Source organism: Danio rerio, chromosome 1 (genome assembly GCF_049306965.1).
Source record: "Danio rerio strain Tuebingen ecotype United States chromosome 1, GRCz12tu, whole genome shotgun sequence".
NCBI lineage: Eukaryota > Metazoa > Chordata > Actinopteri > Cypriniformes > Danionidae > Danio > Danio rerio.
In genome coordinates, this window is record NC_133176.1 from 16,915,190 (window position 1) to 16,935,986 (window position 20,797).

The window sequence follows — 20,797 nt, forward strand, 5'->3', positions numbered from 1 at the left end:
CTTGCTGAGCCTCCACCCTTAAAAGCAATTAATAGCAAACAAAATGAAAAAGACAAGACAATCTCTCTTCCTGAACACCAAAACGTGTAGTTAAAGGTTTTTAAAATATAAATAGGGTACACCAAGATTATATAACCCGCTGTTTAGATATATAAATAAAAACAAATGAAATTAAATAAAGGTTATTATTAAAGAAATATACTTTTTCATCTTTTTCTTACAGTATATCAATACCAGTGCAAATACTTAATGACAAAATAAAGTGCATTAAGCAAAATGTGAAACTGAATACTCAAATGTAAAACTCCATTATAAATAAAATACAGTAAATCTTTGTTAGAGCTACTAAAGATGTGCCTTGCTTGGACTATTTACAGTAACACACCTTAAAAAAGTGCACATGATGAACATTAACTCTATTCAAATGTCACTTTGCAATTAATCCACAAATAACATGTTCTTAAACTGTGATGCCTATTTGACATTGCACATCCTAAAATACTGTATTACTACTGCAATGCACACATTATGATGTCAATTCTGAAACAATATATTGGGCAATCCTTATTCAATTAAAATTAGGCTAAAGGCGTCGTTAAAATTGATTAGTTGACTTGTCATTCAAATAAATAAAACCTTTGTTTCTAAAGTTTCTAGTGCTTCATTTACAAAAAAAAAAAAATAAATAAATAAATCTTTAAACTTTTTTTTTAATTCAATATCAAGCTTAAATCTGAAAGTACACAGTGTTTAAAACTATTGATTCATCTATAAAAGAGTCGACTAGTTCGAATGAATCGCCACTGCAACAAGTCTTTAGCTGTGTCTGCGTGACGTCGATACAGAACTCAAGCCCCGTCCATTTGAAATCCCAGGGAAAATTGAAAGCCCATAAACACTGTAGAAAGAAAACAAGGAAGACAAACACTGTAGCAGATCCCAGTTGAATCATGTCACATGGCCGCTGTGCTCTTAAGTGTGAGAAAAAGTTAGTGTTACTTTCCCTACCCAAAGATGAGGTTGTGAAGAGTCAGTGGTTGAAGTTTAATTTTGTAAAAATATCTCAGCAATATAGCCCCAGCCCTGTGCTGTGTTCCTAACATTTTTCTGATGAGTGCTTTAGCAATTTACATGCTTACAACAGTGGATTCATCGGCCGTTTGTTAAAGTAAGGATTAGAAAAGACTATTGATGTATGGGACTTTGTCAGAGCTTTACAGGAACTTTACAGTACACAGTTCATGGATCAGTTTCTCCTTCCATTTCACAAGTCTAATGTGATTAAAATGGTTGCCTCCTTGTTTTTTCTAGCTTCCAAATTATGTATTTAATTGTGTTTTGTTACTTGTAACCCCTTGTTTACTGGTTAACTCTATATTCTCATATCACGTGAAAAGCCACATTGAAATAGCGATGCGTGTCAGACTGGGTAATCGAACCAATCAGCGCAGATTAGCATTGTGCTAGGGAGAAGTTTGGGAACAAATGAATCGCTATTCTAATTATATGGGAGTTTTTGGAATAATCAGGTAAAAATAAATACATATTACAATACAATGAAAGTGTTTTTTGACCTTGCATGCATATCAGACTGTGGTTTGAGATCCCCAAAACCAAAATATGACCCCTTTTAATGCATAATAGGGGCTCTTTAAATATAAAGCATTACAGAAATTTCTGAGGACCAAAAAAATCTGAGGAAGCCGCTTACAGGAAATAGCAGACATGGGTGGCCAGTGTGGAAGAAATCCCTCCTTTATTCATCTCCCTTTCTCAGACATTTCCTCGACAGACTGTACCTGGACTGACCCGACTCGACCTGGCTGAGTCTCGACCCCAGATGCAGGTGAGCGAGAGAGATCAGAAAATGAGCAATAGAGCCATTGTTCTGCACCCAGAGCCGGAGCCGTGACGGGGGAATGAATGCTGGAGGATGAACGCACATCAAAGAAGCACAGGGAAAAAGCTGGAGAGGGAGGTTTTCTGCAGACATGATTATAGGTACCGAACTCACTGCAGATAAGAAAGAATGTGAGCTTACTGTTGCGCTTGAGAGGCACAGGTCTGAGATCTGTTATGTAGTTTTAACTGATAATGGCAGATGTTAGAGGAAATGTGGAGGTCTGGTCCAAGTTCAGAATTAAAAGAGTTTTTAAGTGAAATAATGTGAGGGGGTGAAAGCTTTAAAACCGCCTACTGTGTTTTCATTTCCTCCACTGCCCCTCTATCAGAGGACAGAGTGTGTAACTTTTTTTAAACTCAAAAACTACTGCAAATCTACAGAACCTGATGTGGTTTAGTATATATAAGAATATTGGAATATATTGCTTTATTTAGTATTGCTGTATACTGCTTTAGAACATATGTTTGTAAACTTACTACGCATTAAAGAATTCAGAAAAAAAGCGTTCTTTCTTTCTTTCTTTCTTTCTTTCTTTCTTTCTTTCTTTCTTTTCAAACCTTTGGACAAAAACATATATAAAACTAATTCTTTTAGATTTCTTTGTGTATTAGTAATGTAATGTGCATTTCTAAAGGTCTCTCCACACCACCACCAGTGTGCAGCATCCACTGATAATGCGACGGCAGCCACAGGACAACGGCACCAGTGCACTGTAATGGAAAGGAAGGGAATCCTGCCATTTTTATGTTTATTTCAAAGTGTTTTCATACCTAAATAAAATGAAAGCACCAAACTGTTTCACATTTAAGAGCGAGGGACATCCCCTGGTGGTTCAGTGGTATAGGTTGAGTATAGGGAGGATCAGCTTTTGATGTTTATTCCCACCCTTCATAGAAAGATTTAAAAAATGGGATAAATACAGGAAAATACCTTGATGGTATGATATCAGGAAAGAATTGTAAAATACGGAAAAATCCGGGAAAAAAATGTTAGGGTTGACAGGTGTGGTCTTTGGACTTGTGGGGGAAACTAGAGTATCCGTAAAGAAAACCCATGCGAACATGGGGAGAATATGCAATCTCCACACACAAATGCTAACTGATCCAACCGAGGCTCAAACCAGTGACTTTGCTGTGAGACGACAGTGCTACCCACTGCACCACTGCACTGCTGTACAAGCAAGTACATGTGTAATCAAAATCTACACTGTTCAATTTTCTTAATGTATGTAAAGTAACCGTTTTATTAATAGTATAACTCAAATCTACTTAAAATATGAACTATTAATTCTACATCAGAGGGTGGCGCAGTGGCGCAGTGGGTAGCGCTGTCACCTTACAGCAGGAAGGTTGCTGGTTCAAGCCTCGGCTGGGTCAGTTGGCGTTTTTGTGTGGAGTTTGCATGCTTTCCCCATGTTCATGTGGGTTTCCCAAGGGTGCTCAAGTTTTCCCCAAAACATTTAAAGACATGACCTATAGGTGAATTGGGTAAGCTAAATTCCCTGTAGTGTAAATGAGTGTGTATGGGTGTTTCCCAGTACTGGGTTGCAGCTGGAAGGGCATCTATTGTGTAAAACATATACTGGATAAGTTGGTGGTTCATTCCGCTGTGCTGACCCCAGATGAATGAAAGGACTAAGAAGAAAAGAAAATGAATGAATGATAATTCTACATCAGATTTAAAAACATTCTATTGACTTTATAGCCCTTGACTGCCAGTTCTAATATGCTGTATGCAAATATTTATTTCTAGCAAAACACCAATTAAACAACACATTTATTACTAATAAAAATACTCAAATCAGAAAAGTTTGTAATAAATATAAAACTTCTTTTAGTAAAACACAAAGACAACATTTGTCTTTATATTGAGCTCCTAGCTACCACTTTAGCTGAATAAATGTGAGCATGCATGGATAGTCTTCTAAGATAAGATGCCATTACAAGGTTAAAAACCTAAATCCTCCAGCCACATCCATTTGTCTACACTAAAGCAGGAAAAAGTTAAAACCTCAGAAGAAACTTGAGCACTTAATGCATTCGAATGCTACATTCTGTTGCCCCTTACCCCTTAAAACAACCCTAAATGCAAACCAACAATGTCAGGCTTTCATGTGTTAGATAACAGGAACTCCTTCACTGATGCCCACACAAACACGTATGCAAAATCACTGTGATTTTGGTCCTCTTTGCTCCTGCCAATACCCTGCTGTGTTTTAGCCCAGTCTGGAAAATGGATAGCACAGCAAAAAGAATGACGCCTGGATGGGCATCGCTTTGCTTACACACAGTGTTGTGACCCAAAAGTTCATTGCAACAACCCGAAAAATTAACCATGAATGCTCTCCATCTTAGGGCAGGGTTTGCGTGATGCAATCAGGCTTTGCACCCCACATTCCTGGCCTGATACAGAGAGGCTTTGATGTGCTTCGAAACAGGGGGCCATTGTGCTGAAATCAGGCCTGCATTTTATCATCCATCACACACCAGAATGCCAAGCCACAGAGCCACAGGGGGTCATTACATAACGCAAAATGCCCACACGCAATCTCCAAATTCAGCATCTAATGTCACTTCGGCCTTGTATTGAAGATCAAGGTTTTTGTCAATATGATCAAGAGCGAACAGTTAATACAGTAAATATTTGTGTAAAATGAGGTCTAAATGTTTTGAGGTTGTCCCCTTTTGTCACTTACAGATATGTATGTATGTATATGTATATATATATATATATATATATATATATATATATATATATATATATATATATATATATATATATATATATATATATATATATATATATATATATGAGCAATATCACACAAGTAGCAGTGCGATACGGCTGTATATCAGACTGGTGGGAGGCGTGCCTTAGCATCCCACCCGTGCTGATTTACAGCCATATCGCACTGCTACAAGTGTGATATTGCATTTATACAACAGTTCAATGGCACAATCGTGTATATAAATAAGAAAATCAAACACGCATTCACGTCCAATGCGCAATGTATTGTGGGCAACATTAGCGGTTAGAGTATGGACGCTTCTACAACTTTATTTTTTTTACCGGAAATAGCAAATCAACCAGGAACCTCTGGCATACTCTTTTCAACATGTTATGGTTAGGGACATATTAATTCTATTTTCAAATACTATTTAGGACGCATAGTATGCCGATTGGGACGCAGCATACTGTAGGTGTAATAGAAACAGAGAGGCAGGTGTGTTGAGGCAAGTTGGAGTTAAACCCTGCAGAGACACCGGCCCTCCAGGGCCGAGATGAGTGACCCCTGTTTTAGGCTTTGAGGGTTGCAACAAAAATATGTGCTTACATTTTGGTAAAACTAAAAAATAACTTACTCTACTGTTGTTTTAAGGTAAAATGAACACTACGAGCTAGTACAACACCGATTTTTATTGTTCCTTTTCACACTACTGATATTTACAGAGAAACATTATTTGCACAACACTAAATAATTACCAGAAAACCACTTAAAAGTGTCTATGATTCGTAATTAAATATGTTTGCCTGATTATCTTTTTATGGACTACTTTTCTGTTGTGATCGGGTTTGAGTCCATTGAATCATTATTTCACACAACAGCTAAAAGCAATGTAAAGACCTGTGTTGAGATGCAATTTTCTCTTCTGTGTGCTTTTGAAAACACTATTGGTTGGGTTTAAGTCATTCGATCGCAAGGTGATATGTAAGACACATACTGTCTTCTCATGAACTTGTACAAGAAAGACATGTATATCAAAATACAGCTTAGTAACATAATTCAGATTCTCAAAATTGTACACAGTGCCCTCTAGAGGATTTGTCATCAGAAGCTCCAGCCTAGGAATGAGGAAACTGACCTATTTTACATTTTATCAGTTCAGTAGCTAATTCGTTTGAGAATTTGAGATAGAATTTGTTTGAGTTCAGTCGTACAAAACTAACGATTTAAAAGGAGCTGCGGCACCCAACCCCGCCCTTAAACCCAACCGTCATTGGAGGATAAGCAAATCGTACTAAATTGTGTGAATGAGATTGTCTGAATTTATAAGAATTAGCCACTAAATCAAAAGGTTACAAATTGTGAGTGAAGATAACCGGAGTAATGTATTTCATGTTTTGCAAAAATGTAGTCTAAGGCATGTATTTCCAATGAGCCTAGGTTGGGCAACTAAGTGAGACACTATGCAATTAATTAGGGCAACTGGATCTGTATAAAATTGTGTTGGCCATTATCAATAGGAAAGTAGGTAAGCAATATTGCTCTGGAATACTGCACACACACGTGTATATATTACCAGCATATGTCAAAATAAGAGGGAATGTTCTTAACAAAAGTAAACATATTTCAATGCATGTAAATGCCAAGTGTATTTCAGGTGACCATTTGTAAACTGATTGCTAAACATGCATGTGGAAATGGGCCTAGATGAATACCACTGAAATCTGACTGACATGTAAAACCTTGCATAATGTGCCGTCTTTGAATCTCTTTGTCTTCACTGCATACACACCTAAAGCTAAGCCAATAAGTAAGTATATGATGGAGACAGACAGTCTCCAGCTCCTGTTGCTTTCTGATATTGATTCCAGAGAGACACAAGGGTCAAAGCAGAGTGATCTCCTATGGTTTTAGTAGAATGAACTACGGATATGAGCAGAAGATGTGGAGTCATGTTAATGATAAATTAAAATAGCATTAAAATAGCAATCTAAATAGCATTTAAAATGCTATTTTAAAATAAAATAGCATTTTAAAATAGCATTTTGTGTATCTAAAATACACTAGAAAACACTTTCAGATATCTCACAGTTATTGATGTTAATATGGCACCTGCTGGTTGATAGTCTGAAAAAAAAAAAAAAAACATTTTACTGGCAGCCAAATTTTCCGGTTTTACTGGCATTGCAAAAATAGTGAGTCCATCAAATGTATCAATAGTGCTTTTTAGATGAAGGACAAAGGTATAGCCGGCATAGCAGTAAAAGCTTGATATTCAAAATATTTGATTTTAAGAATACTGCTTTCTTCTCTTCTCTATTCTACTCCTATTCTATCTTTCTTTCCTCTATTCTACACCCTATGTTTCATTTCCTTTGTTCATTGTACAATATTCCAGCAATCTTCATGCAGGACAATGTGCCTCATGTCAGACAGCAAAACAGGTAAAGCAGGTAAATAAAAAAAACAAAAAAAAAAAAACTTTGAAATAATTAAATGGCCAGCCCAGAGTCCTGATGGTAACTTGACTGAGAATTTCTAAAAAAATCTATAATAGCAAATTTATTGTTTAAAAAAAAACGTACATTAAGCGAACTATGGGAAAGACTGGAAGAATAGCCGATAAAGCAGTAAGAGAGACTAGTGATGTTCCGTGAAAGACTAATGATTAAAAATTGAAAAAATACCTTCCCTATGTTCATTGATTAATCATCCAGCAATATTTATTCAGAACAATGCATTTCACGTCAGACAACAAAACACGTAAAGCAGGTCAATAAAAAAATAAATAATAATAAATAACAGCGAAATACTGAAATGGCCAGCCCAGAGTCCTGATGTTAACATCACTGAGAATTTCTGAAAAATCCATTCTTAAAAAAAAAAAAAAACTTTACATAAAGCGAAGTGTGGAAAAGACCTGAAAAAGAGCCAATCAAGCAGTGAGAGAGACTAAAGACGTTCTTTAAAAGACTAAGATGTCCTGAAATTTAAAAAAAATAATTCCCTATGTTTATTGACTAATCGTCTGACAATCTTCATGTGAAACAATGCATCTCATGTCAGGTAATTCAAACCAGGTCAATCAAAAAACAGACAAACAAACAAACAAACAAACAAACAAACAAACAAACAAACAAACAAACAAAAAAACAGTGAAATATTGAAATGGCCAGCCCAGAGTCCTGGTGTTAACCTTACTAGGAATTTCAGAAAAATCCATAATAACAAAGATATTGTTTAAAAAAAAAAAAAAAAAAAAAAAAAACCTTTAAATTAAGCAAACTGTGGAAAAGACTAGAAGAAGGCTGATCAATCAGTGACAGAGACTAGTGATTTTCTGTGAAAGACTAATGATGTCCTGAAATCAAAGCATATGCCTGTACACTACCATTTTATTTTTGACTGATGCAAACCTTCAGAAATCTTTGTTGTAATTTTTCGTTAAGCTTCAAGGATTGTTATCCTTTAATTTTAACTGCTGTGTTTTTAAAAAAGCCTTGGATACATTTTTAAACACTGTTCTAGGATGGTACAGCCACAACTAAAATTATTTCCAAGGTGAAACAAAACAAATGCAAATAAAATGTAGATCTCCAGATTGCAAATGGCAATCCAAAGTCTTAACATTAGACAAATATATTCACTGATGATTTCAAGTATGACATCATATCTGATAAACAACTTTTAGTTAACAAAAATACACACAATAAATCACTATAAAGGATAGAGCTACAAACATTACAGTTGGCACACAGTAATCAGCAAACATCAAAAGACCACATATGCAGAAGTGAATGACTATCAGCTATCTGTTAATAACTAGCATGCTATGGTTGTCCTAGCCCCAGGCTGAGACCGACATGAGGGTAAATTCTTAGCTGTGCCCCAAACAAAGCATCTCTTACAGCCAGCAAATGGTCATATGTCCATAAGGGTAAGAAGAGGTTTGTTCTAGATATATATCGCCCAAGTAATAATCTTCAATTTCCAGCCACATCTACAGCTCTCTGTACTGATATCAGGCAGCTCATCGTCTGACTGCACAACATCTGCTAGTGTTTAACAGATCCAGTGCCACCAGTTGACACACTTTGGTGGGAAAGCAAAGCTTGGTGTGTTACCTGATTTTCTAGGATTGGCAGTACTTTTATTTGGTGATCCACTTTTTGGGGTTTAAGAGATTGCTATGGAGGAGTTTGCATGGCTGTTTTAGCTAAAAAGAAGTAACAGTTTTGTTTTTTGCATAGACATGCATATTAATTGATAATATTGCATATTATTGAAAGCCAAAAAAACAATAGCAGACAAAAGTTACAATGTCAGCTACTGGCCTGACATGCATAATATAGCGTTTTTGTATCTTTAATTGAAGATAAGTTTTGACATTGTTATTATTATGTCAAACGATTTGGTAAAAACACTGTTGTTTTTCACCTAGGGCTGGGCGATAAAATCGGTATCGGTATTTATTGACCGAACAGCATTGTCATAATTGATAAAAAATAAAATAAAATTGGAACAAAGTTTTAGTATGAAATTTTTATAAAATGTGGCTGCTGAGTTTGCGCCTTGAAGAGTATGCCAACAAGTTTAAAGTGTAAGTTTGTCATTTCCAATGGAGGCAAGGGAGTTGCACAACGCGCATATGGGAGTGATGCGCACATGGTGTGCAAGCAGCGCACATATGACGCGCACGCATTTTCCTGGTACAATTGAAAAACATCTGAATTTTTCCAAATGCTGCGAACACACCACAATTTTTGTGACTAGAACTAACCAATCTGCTTCTCAATTTGTATGATATATACACCTTTCAGTAATAACAGCAGACTAATTACAAACACATCACATCCAAACACTGCACTTTTCTTCATAAACTTTCATCGGAGCTGCAGCAATAGTTTGTCCGTTTGTCATCTTTTGAGAAAACGATTAATGTTTGCCTAGTTACAAGTGACGACAGGGGAGCATAAACGTGCATATAAAATGGTGGAGGAAACCATGCTCTCACGCTTGTCAGGTCAGGATAATAATGCACGTGAAAACGAGTTCGGTTGCTAGCAGCAGTGAGGAGATTGTAAATACAAAGAATGTAAGGATGTTGCCAGAGTGGCTTTTTGGTTTCTTTCCTTGTGCATCCCAGCCACTAGCACCCCATCTGAAAGAGTTCTTAGCATAGGGGGTGGTGTAGTCATTCAACTTCACAATTTGTAATGTTGCGATATGTATTTGAATAATAATGGTCAGTTCCTTTACTTGAAAGCTCAGATTTGATTATCATAATTTGTGTTGTTGACAGAGTTTAAGGTTTACTGTCTCATTATTCTTCACACCTCAAAGTTTGCTTTGCTTGTTTAGTATTTATGCTTTATCTTTGCACACAGATTGTAACCTTTTTTATCAAGTTTAAGAGTCTCTTTAACACTTCAGCTTATTTTATTATAAAGATATCAGATATTTTGTTTAAATATTTTAGTTTTTGACTATTAAAATTATTTGCCTTAGTACTGTTGGTAATTAAAATAAAGTGGTTAAAAGATTCTTATTGTATTTAATTGTATTGATATTCAATAATGATTGATACAGAATGATACAAACATGATATCGTGATTTTTTTGCAGTATCGCTCAGCCCTATGTTCACCCAAATTTAAGTAAAATTTATGTACAACTGAGTTAAATAAATAAGTAACCTAGCCATTACCAACCTTTTAATTTAAACAACTTAACATGTGAAATAAATTAAATAAATAAATAAATACATATTTTCAAATACTTTTAATTAGTAATTTGTTGCTGTACTGTGATCCTTCAATATGCCATACAATACTTATGCCTGACTGGATGTTTTGGTATTCAAACTATTGCTCTTGGGTGCCTTCAGTAAATCATGATAATCATGCATGATTTTCTCCTCTTAGACAATTAACAGTTAAACCCTTTTATTGTTTTGAAGCTTGAAAACCCTTTTCATCTTTGACCCACATACAGTTGTGCTTTCCAATCCCCCATCGCTTATCCTGCTTAATGTAGGTTAAGATAATAAAACAAGAGTTCATGTGAACTTACCTGCTCTGTCGTTCTCAGAAAGTACAGCAGAAGTCTGAAAGAAAGAAATAAAAGCAGATTAATGTTGACATTAATGTATGACAATACAATTAAGAAAGTATATATGAAACATCCCCAAAACACATTTCATCACGTCTGAAGGCCAGCTTAGATATGAAGTTTGTGAAATGGAATTCCGATAATGTTTAAGGAGTTCATATTTCACTTTTCATCAGGATCCAGGGAGGTCCAATAAATAGTTGAGTTTCACAATGTAATTCCATAAACATCGTTTACATTTCAAACCAACCAAGTATAAACTAGCCTACCACCTGTCTCTGTGAGTGAAACATTTTGTGTGTGTGTGTGTGCCCAACAAGTGCAGCTGGCCAAAATATAAGGCCATTTGTGAAGCCTTTGCAACCTTGAAAACATCCTCCTCCTTAGGAACTAGATACCCTGACACACACACACACACACACACACACACACACACACACACACACACACACACACACACACACACACACACACACACACACACACACACACACAGAAAAATTTGAGTTTACAGTCTGTTTTATCATAATCTGAATGAGTGTTATTATCTACAATTTGTTATATCATGTATGTTTTTATTGATAACGCTGATAAAAGTGTCTTTTTTCTACAGGGAGGAGGTAATGAGACAAAATGAAACCGCTGCATATTTTTAGTATGTCGGCATGTCTCAGTGGAAAACACACAAATGAAAATAAAGTGTGTGGAAGTGATTATTTTAGCCACAGAATTCTGTCTGGAAAATGATTAATACACTCGAGGAAGGAATTAATATGTCTTCTAAATTTAGAATTGTGGATTTGATTAAAACTGTTTGTATAAATAGGTCTTTACTTGTTAAAGCAGAATATTTTGGTGCAAATCTCTTTTAAAGAACAGGTAGTTCACTGCAGATCATGGCATTTTGGGGGTGGAATATTTCATTGTTATGCATTTGACTGGAGAAAAAAAAGAATAGAATAAAATAGAATAAAAGAAATTAAATTCAAATAATAAAAATAAATAAATAAATAAAATAGATGAAAACAAAATAAAATAATTGAAAACAAAGAAGAATAAATAAAAAATAAATACAATAGAGTAAAATAAAGTAGAACAGAGTAAAATAAAGTAAAAAATAATAATAAATAAAATAAAAAATAATAAATAAAATAAAATAAAATAGACATGTGGACTCTGAAAGGCCCGCCCTCAAGAGGCTCTGGTTGGTCAGCTAACATAATGTGCTGTGATATGTGGACGGGCTCCAAGTCACTAGGAAAAGCGTCACAAATCCGTATTTTAACCGAATCCAGCACTGAACTGGGAGAGATTCTGAAAGTTTTCCTTTGTCAAATGCTAGCTATATATATTTTTTATAATTATTTGAAACATAATTCAAATTAAACTTTAAGTACTTCTCTTTTTGTGTCTTTTCCTTTGGAAGCCCAAATACAGAAACAGAACAAGCTCCATGGAAATAGCAGCTTTTGGATGCCATTTTAGCTTTCTTTGCTATAACATTAGAGCCTCTGGCCACGCCCCTTCGCTGTGCGAGGTGAATGCTTGTAACCTGAAATGCTTGTGATCTCACAAGCCCGGATGTATTTTTTGTGTAGTCCCCAAACTTTATTCGCTGAAGGCTTTGCTAAGCTAACTCTGTAAAAGCCAATGTCTTCATTTGCATTGAACGTTGAGCGTATTACATTTAGAGATGCAGTTTATGTTCACACAGCTACATTACACATCAACTAAAGTTTAAAATATGATTTTGTAGTGGACCACTCTTTTAAGTAAATGAACAATAAGCATAATTATAAAAAAAATAAATAAATTCTTAAGTGAACTTAACAGTTCCACATTACATTAGGTTTAATCACTTCTATTTGATAAGGCAATGGGTTTACCATTTTTCGAAAGAAAATCAGCTTGTCGCTTTTTTACAGATTTAGTCCTAAAATAAAAATTACTTAATAAGTCAACATAGGCTGAAAAAGTAGCCCTATTTATGACTATTTAGTGCTATGTATGGCTGTATTTCGTCTTTAAAATGAATGCTACAGGGCGGTATGATGCCGCTCCTTTTTTCACTTACCAGTTGACCGTTTACCTCCATGTGGAGGGCTTTCTCACTGTTATCAGTTTGTCTGCTGGCTTGACATGTACTTCAGCAGACTTGAAACGCAGAGAGGACTTGACTAAGACAATGAGGTTCGAGTCTGGTGAAGAACGGTTTCAGAAAGCAGGTAAGACAAAAGCCAAAAATTTAAATAAACAAGTAAATAACAGGGTGGGAATGTGGTAAAATCTAAAAAAGTGGAGAAAATCAGGCTACTGGAAGCGCTTTTCTTTTTTCTGGATTGTTTTTGAAAACACTGTTAGTTAGGATTAGGGAAGGGTGTGGGCGGGTCAATCAGTGCTTTTTAAAACACTATTGGTTGGATTTAGGGAAGATAAGGGTGGGGAAACCATAGGTTGATAGCGGCCTCTGGTGGATTTACGCGAGAACAGCAGGCACAAATGGCACTCATGGGAGAAATTTAAGATCTAAAAAAGCACACACAGCAGCCTCTGGTGGATTTGCGAAAACAAAAACTTGGAAAAAAAAAAAACAGCTCCTGTGACAAATTAGGCAACCTTCAGAAATGTATATAGGGGTACGTAATCAGAATGAGCCTGGGTTGCAGAAAGTGCAGTTGAAATAAAGCAGTAATGGAATGTATTCTGAAAAAACTGTCAAATCAAAACTGAAAACATAAATAAAGTATAATAAAACAAATATGTATTAACAAAAACTGAAAATAACATAAGTGCCCTACCATAAATGGCTTAAAAGTTAAACGACATTGACAAACAGCCATAACACTTTAATCTTGATTTAACAAGGCCTCTAAATAACTCTCTCTCTCTCTCTCTCTCTCTCTCTCTCTCTCTCTCTCTCTTTCTCTCTCTCTCTCAGAAGCAGAGCAGTAGCTATTAATAACTTGCTTCTTTGTTAGTTATTGTTCTTTATTCGTTTGTTGACTTTTTTAGGGGGCTGAACAGGAATTTCTGTGGCTGCGCAGGAATGTCGGGGTCTCTGTCTCTGCTGACCTTCATCCACAAACTCCAGCTCTGTCCGCTGATCTCTGACCTTGCGTGATCCTGAAGCCCCTGGAACAGATCATACTGACAGAAACACCTCCATCATCAGGCTCTGAAGAGCCAAGCATCCTGCCCCGTGAAGAATGCAGCTTTCTGTTTAAAACATTGCAGCATATTCTACTGCTTCTTCATCTACATGTCCTGTCAAAAGCTTGGAATCTGCATTTTAATGTTTATTATAGAAACCTTTTCTGCTTACCAAGTCTAGGCTTATTTGATCAACAATAAAAGGTTGGAAATATTATTACAATATTATATGATGTTTCTTAATAAATGTAGTGCAATTTATGTATGTGATTCAAATTGGAATTTTCAGCATTATTACTCCAGTATTTAGCGTCACATGACTATTCAGAAATCATTGTAATAGTATGATCTGCTGTATTATGATCAGCTATTATTAATATTCAACCATTAATGATGATTCATTTATCAATGTTGTGAACATTTATTTCCTGCTTCATAGTTTTGAGGAAATTGTGTAACATTTAACTTTTTAGAATTCACTGATAAAATGAAAAAACAGATAAAAAATAATGTGTTTATTTATTTATTTATTGTAATGCAACTTAATTCAAAATTCAGATATTTAGTGAGTATAATAACTATTTATTAATTTATATTATAAATTATACATTTATAATATAAATTATAAATTATTTAATTTTAAAATTTTAATTCAGTCTGCTACATTTTTTTAACAATTAATAATTAACCCCATCTTATACCACAATTATAAGATATATGGATGCTATCTGTTTTTTCTGACCAATCGAGTGTTTGTGGAACTTATTTGAAAATGTTCATTCATTATTCATAATCATTTAGATTACAATGAATGAATGAATAAACATTTTCAAAAAAGTTCCACAAACACTCCATTGATCAGAAATACAGATAGCTCCGCCTCCATCTCACACTATTAGTCACCTCTTTGTTTACATCCTGGCTGATTGGGGTATGGAAAATTTATTACAAACTCTACAAACTCCACTCTAAAGATTTATTTTCTTTAATTTCTTTTTTCAATTAGTTTTGAGTTTAATTTTTGTACTTGATTATTTATTTATTTTTTACAAACTTTTTTATATTAGGGTTTTGCAATATGCCAATATTTGCTGTACATTATATTTTACTGAACAATAAGAAAAATAATAGAGAAAGTTGTTTACATTTAGCATCATTAGCAATATTTTATGTTGGGCCTGTAATTTAGTTTTTAAAAGCATTTTATGTTTATTTAAAATGTACTTAATTTACTTAAAGTAAAAATAATAATAAAGTGAGAAAAATAATCACATCAATAATTTTTTTTTTGAGTAAACACTTTAAAATATATTAAATAAATAGTTATTTCTATATATAAACTAATAACAGACTGAATTTACAGAAAATGTGCTATATTGTGATAAATATATCATTATCAGGATATGTGATGAGTTATAGTATATCATGATATGAGATTTCTTTGTCATAACAAGGTTTCTTTTGCTTAGAACTAGTTAATTTTTTTGTTATCCACAGTAATTGCAACAATGTATCTTATAATTCAGATTGACAAATATTCAATATGTAATAAAAAAAAAATCACAATTGACTATAACTGTTTTATTCTCTTTCAGAAATAAGCATGCATAGAACAGACCGAACGACCGACTGAACGAACAAACGAACGAACGCACCGAAAGTTTGCACTAACACTTCGCCTTCGATAGCTTCGCCTCTATTTCACACTATTAGTCACATTATTGTTCACATCCTGGCTGATTGATATTCTATGTTAAGCTGCTTTGATACAACTGTTAAAGCGCTATAGAAATAAAGATGAATTGAATTGAATTTATTGGCTATGTGGAAAACATAACCAACTTTACATTAAGCTGAAAAAAACACAAAAAACAAAACTTTAACCTAAAATGCCACTCTTTACCTTTAATAACCATAATTCCTGAAACAAAAGATTTTCCTCGCATTAAAAGCCATTCTACCCGCCAACCCCATTTCTTCACAGCTCAGAACAAATCCACCCCTCACATTCCTCTTCTTGTTGATTTTGTTGCCACTGATGTCTGGATAAAGCGTTGTCTTGTACCCAATCTGTCTAGAAAACACCAATACACACATACCAGAGCTTGATTTATCTGAATGACACACACAGATAAACAAGCATATACACTACATAATCAGTAAAACACAATCTATAAAAACTCCCCAGAAACAATGATGGCTCTCAGATTTACGGCCAAATAATGACCTTAGTAATTTTAGCTAAAGGCAAGAAAGCCCCATGCTGGCACACTTTGAGCTATCAACCATAAATCACCCACAAAACATTCATACAATCGCTTGCATGCCAACACCTATAAGACTGTAATGCATTGCGCAAAAATACACCTCAACGTGTACTAAAAAAATTGACTCAGGTTTCGCAACCATAATGTGAAAATGCGAGTCTGCTAATGCTATGAAACCTGATGCAGTGTGGAGTTAGCTGCATTAGCGTAGCGTGACTGTGACCGCCACAATAATGCATTCCTCTATGTGTAGGCCTGTTGTTTTCTCAAATTGGGAGAAACAACTCAAGGCCACCGACAGTGAAATACTATTAATACTTTGGAGAGCGTCTGGCATAGTCAGAATAACTATATTTGAGGGTGAGCACTGTTATCATGTGTTATCCCAAACACACCACCCACCAGACTCATACGAGCCGGAAGAGGGTTAATATGAGCTCAGAACAAAAAAGGAAAAATGGAGGGAGAATATGAAGTGGCTGGAAATTATGACAGTTGATTGAACTAAGTAAATAATAAAGATAATCATACATACATACAATAAGCTGCTTTACATAATGGTAGTCAAATGTTTAACTTAATTATTTAATAAATAAATGATAGATTAATATTGCATGTTACTGTAAACAATACATATAATTCAGAACATGTTTTATCTGAAGTTCTTGCTCTACTTCAAAAGTTGACTGTTGTACATATATTTATCCATATTAAAACTTGTTTATATGGACAATTTTGAGGAATGTAAATGATATCAATGGTTCTAATGTATTTCCTGTATTACATTTTGAATTTCCATAGCTTCTAAGAATCCAAAAAGTTCCACATATTGATAAATAATGCTATGGCAGCTGTTTTAACATTAAGATGTGATTAAATTGCCTCTTGTTACAGTTATGAAACAGCTTGGTAACAAGCAGGAAATGTTCATGTGCCATAGACATGACCACATTGAAATGGTCTATATTTCTAAAAAAAAAAAAAAAAAAAAATCTTTATGATAAAAAAGAAAACCAAGAGAGACAGGAATAATAAAACAAAAACTTAAATAAAATAATGATACTTGTGGTGTAATAAGGGGTTATTTAAATTAAATAATTAATTAAATTATTATTTAAAATTAATAACAACAACAACAACAACAACAATAATAATAATAATAATAATAATAATAATGATAACAACAATAACAATATAACAATAACAATAATAAAACAACAGCAACAACAACAACAACAACAACAATAATAATAATAATAATAATAATAATAATAATAATAATAATAATAATAATAATAATAATAATAATGATAACAACAATAACAATATAACAATAACAATAATAAAACAACAGCAACAACAACAACAACAATAATAATAATAATAATAATAATAATGATAACAACAATAACAATATAACAATAACAATAATAAAACAACAGCAACAACAACAACAACAACAACAACAACAACAATAATAATAATAATAATAATAATAATAATAATAATAATAATAATGATAACAACAATAGCAATAATGAAACAACAGCAACAACAACAACAACAACAACAACAATAATAATAATAATAATAATAATAATGATAATGATAACAACAATAACAATATAACAATAACAATAATAAAACAACAGCAACAACAACAACAACAATAATAATAATAATAATAATAATAATAATAATAATAATAATAATAATAATAATAATAATTAATTGTTGTTTTTATTATTGTTGTTATTGTTATATTATTATTGTTGTTGTTGTTTTTATTATTATTATTATTATGATTGTTATTTTCATTGTTATTATTATTATTATTATTATTATTATTATTAATGTACTTACTGAATATCTGAAACATGAATTAAATAGCATCACATTACTTAATGGAAAAAAAAATAATAATAAAAAAATAAAAATTAAACAAAACCAAAAAAATAACTAATAACATTTATGGAGAACAACGAAGAATGAGATAAAAATAACAGAATAAAAAGCATAACATACGAACATTAATCAATCTCACACATTAACTGGATTATCAAGTTAATATTTGTAGTATATTTTATATTCATAAATTATATATTTCATTTGAAAAATAGGTACACATTTAAATGTTCATTTGTAGTTGTATTTATGATAAATTAAATAAACACATTACAACACACTATATATGGAATAAAACAAATATTAAACAGTTCAGAGACTCAACAGTTGCATTTGTTAGCAAAAATGACAAATTCAAACACTTTTACATTGAAGAAATACAAGCCATTTAAAAAGTAGCAGACAACCATCAGTAAGCAGTCAACAGTAACCTAAAAACAACCACGAGCAATATTTTAGCAACCTCACAAAACACTAAAAACACACAGATCCTTTTACCAAACACTTAGCAACATCATGATAGCATCCACAACACTCCAACATTGCTGCACAAACACACCTTAAGCTAAAAAAAAAAAAAAAATCTAGATAACATTTTATCGTACTAAAACCGAGTGTGGATGGATTTGTTTATAATGTGATACTTCCATAGGGTCCATCACACTTGCCCGGCGACACTGGACCACCCAAGTACACCCGTCATATGTTGCATTTCAGTCATAAGAGTGAGAGGCTGTTTTTTGTGTGCGTTTGTGTTTAAGTATGCAATCATGTGCGCAAGTGTGTGTCCCCAGTCGTTATAGGGCAGCACCAGGTCACATTTTTTGGCCTGTTAGGTCCCTGGGCACAGGTTGTCATGTGGTATTAGGGATCAGAGGTCGTATCAGGTGTCCAGAAGAAAAAAAAACAATGGGGTAAAGTGCTCAATTACTCATTTACTATGTGTGTGTGTGTGTGTGTATTAGAGAGAGAGAGAAACAACAAGCAGATAAATGCATTTAAACGGTAGGGTGTACACATGCACACACACATGAACACAATTAACTTTTTCCTCAATAATAATAATAATAAAAATGGTAATAATAATAATAATAATAATAATAATAATAATAATATCACTATTATTATTATTATTATTATTAATATCATTCATTAATTCATTCACTAGCACAGCTTAGTCCTTAGTCAGGGGTCGCCACAACAGAATGAACCGCCAACTGGATACACACTGAATGGCCTTCTAGCTGCAACCCAGTACTGGGAAACACCCATACACCCATTCACACTCATACACTACGGTCAATTTTAGTTTACTATTTATTACTTAAATGTTTTTGCAACCAATTAGCTCATAAAAAAATGAGTAAATTCAATCATCTTTTTAACAAATAGAACAGTGTACGTTGCATTACCGTTTAAGTTTTACTAAGAACAAAATCCATCTATATCTATAGAGATTTAGTTTGTTAAACTGTGTTCCTGGTGTCCACTCTAAGCAAACACTGATTTCTTTATTTTAATGATTACCTATGGAAAAAAGGCCAAACCAGATGGTTAGGATTAAGATTCATTTAGGATGAATTTAATTTATTGAAAAGCAATCAATTGTTGCTTTTGAAAACAGTATTGCTTGGGTTTAGGTAAGGATGAGGGTGGATCAGTTGATCGGTCAGTCATACAGTCAGTCACTCGACAGCAGTCTCTGGTGGATTTACGTGAGAATAGTAGGTGCAAGTGGCACTCGCGAGAGAAATTTGAGATCTCAAAAAACGTACACAGCGGCCTCTGGTGGATTCCCAAAAACAAATACTGCAAAAATAAGTACCTCCTGGGACGTATTTTATGCTATCCAGAATTTTTTTAGAATGAGCATGGGTTGCGTAAGGTGGTTAAGATCCCATAGCACAAAATTGCATTGTGCCATTTCAATTTGCCCAGTCTGTACTGCAAACAAAATTAGACTCCACTGACTGCTACATTTTGGTTAAGGATAAAGCTAATCTCTTCATAAAACTTTTGAGAAACCTTTGTGACATAGATGCTGTATGCATGTGTGTAAGTTGAGCAGGTTGAAATGTAGAGTTTACCAGCCCCCTAGTCTGGTTAAGAATGTGCAGCTGGTAAGGTCAGACTAGCCCACCCAACGTCTGAGAGGGTAAAGCGTGTGTGTGTGTGTGTGTGTGTGTGTGTGTGTGTGTGTGTGTGTGTGTGTGTGTGTGTGTGTGAGTGTGTGTGTGTGTGTGTGTGTGTGTGTGTGTGGCAGCATCTCAATCAGTGTTAGGCAAGTTTCTTGAGAAAAAAACAACTTAATAATATGACTGCAATTTTTTATTACATATATGTTTTAAAACATATTAATTATGCAAAAGAAACATTAAATTACCCAATAAGTTTGTCCACATTGAATTCATCAGATTTCCACAGATGTTTTAGCTCATTATTCTATCTATTTAGTCTATTTGTTTACTTATATGTAAATATATGTGCATATACATTTATGACATTCTTATAATAATTAATAAAAATTATAATAATTTTAAATATTATAAATGTTTACTGTATATGATGCATGTGCAATACAGTTTTCGGTGCCACTTATAAATTCGGTGGCCTTAACAAATATGTACTTATACTGAAATTAATCATTTGTAGGGCCAGAATCTGTGGACGCTGTTTGCTATTTCTGCTAATAATTTGTTTAAAAATCTGCAGATTTATGTGGAATGTTTTTGGCAGT

The 20,797-nt window shown here is 33.7% G+C and overlaps 1 protein-coding gene across 1 annotated transcript in view; it reads right to left on the reverse strand.

Annotated features, from left to right (window-relative positions):
• Window positions 1-20,797, reverse strand: part of dlc1 (DLC1 Rho GTPase activating protein) — a 236,967-nt gene that overhangs the window by 134,424 nt on the left and 81,746 nt on the right. The window contains exon 7 of the mRNA XM_073949948.1: window positions 10,700-10,733. Within this exon, the coding sequence (XP_073806049.1) occupies window positions 10,700-10,733 (34 nt within the window). The remainder of the gene's footprint in view (window positions 1-10,699; window positions 10,734-20,797) is intronic.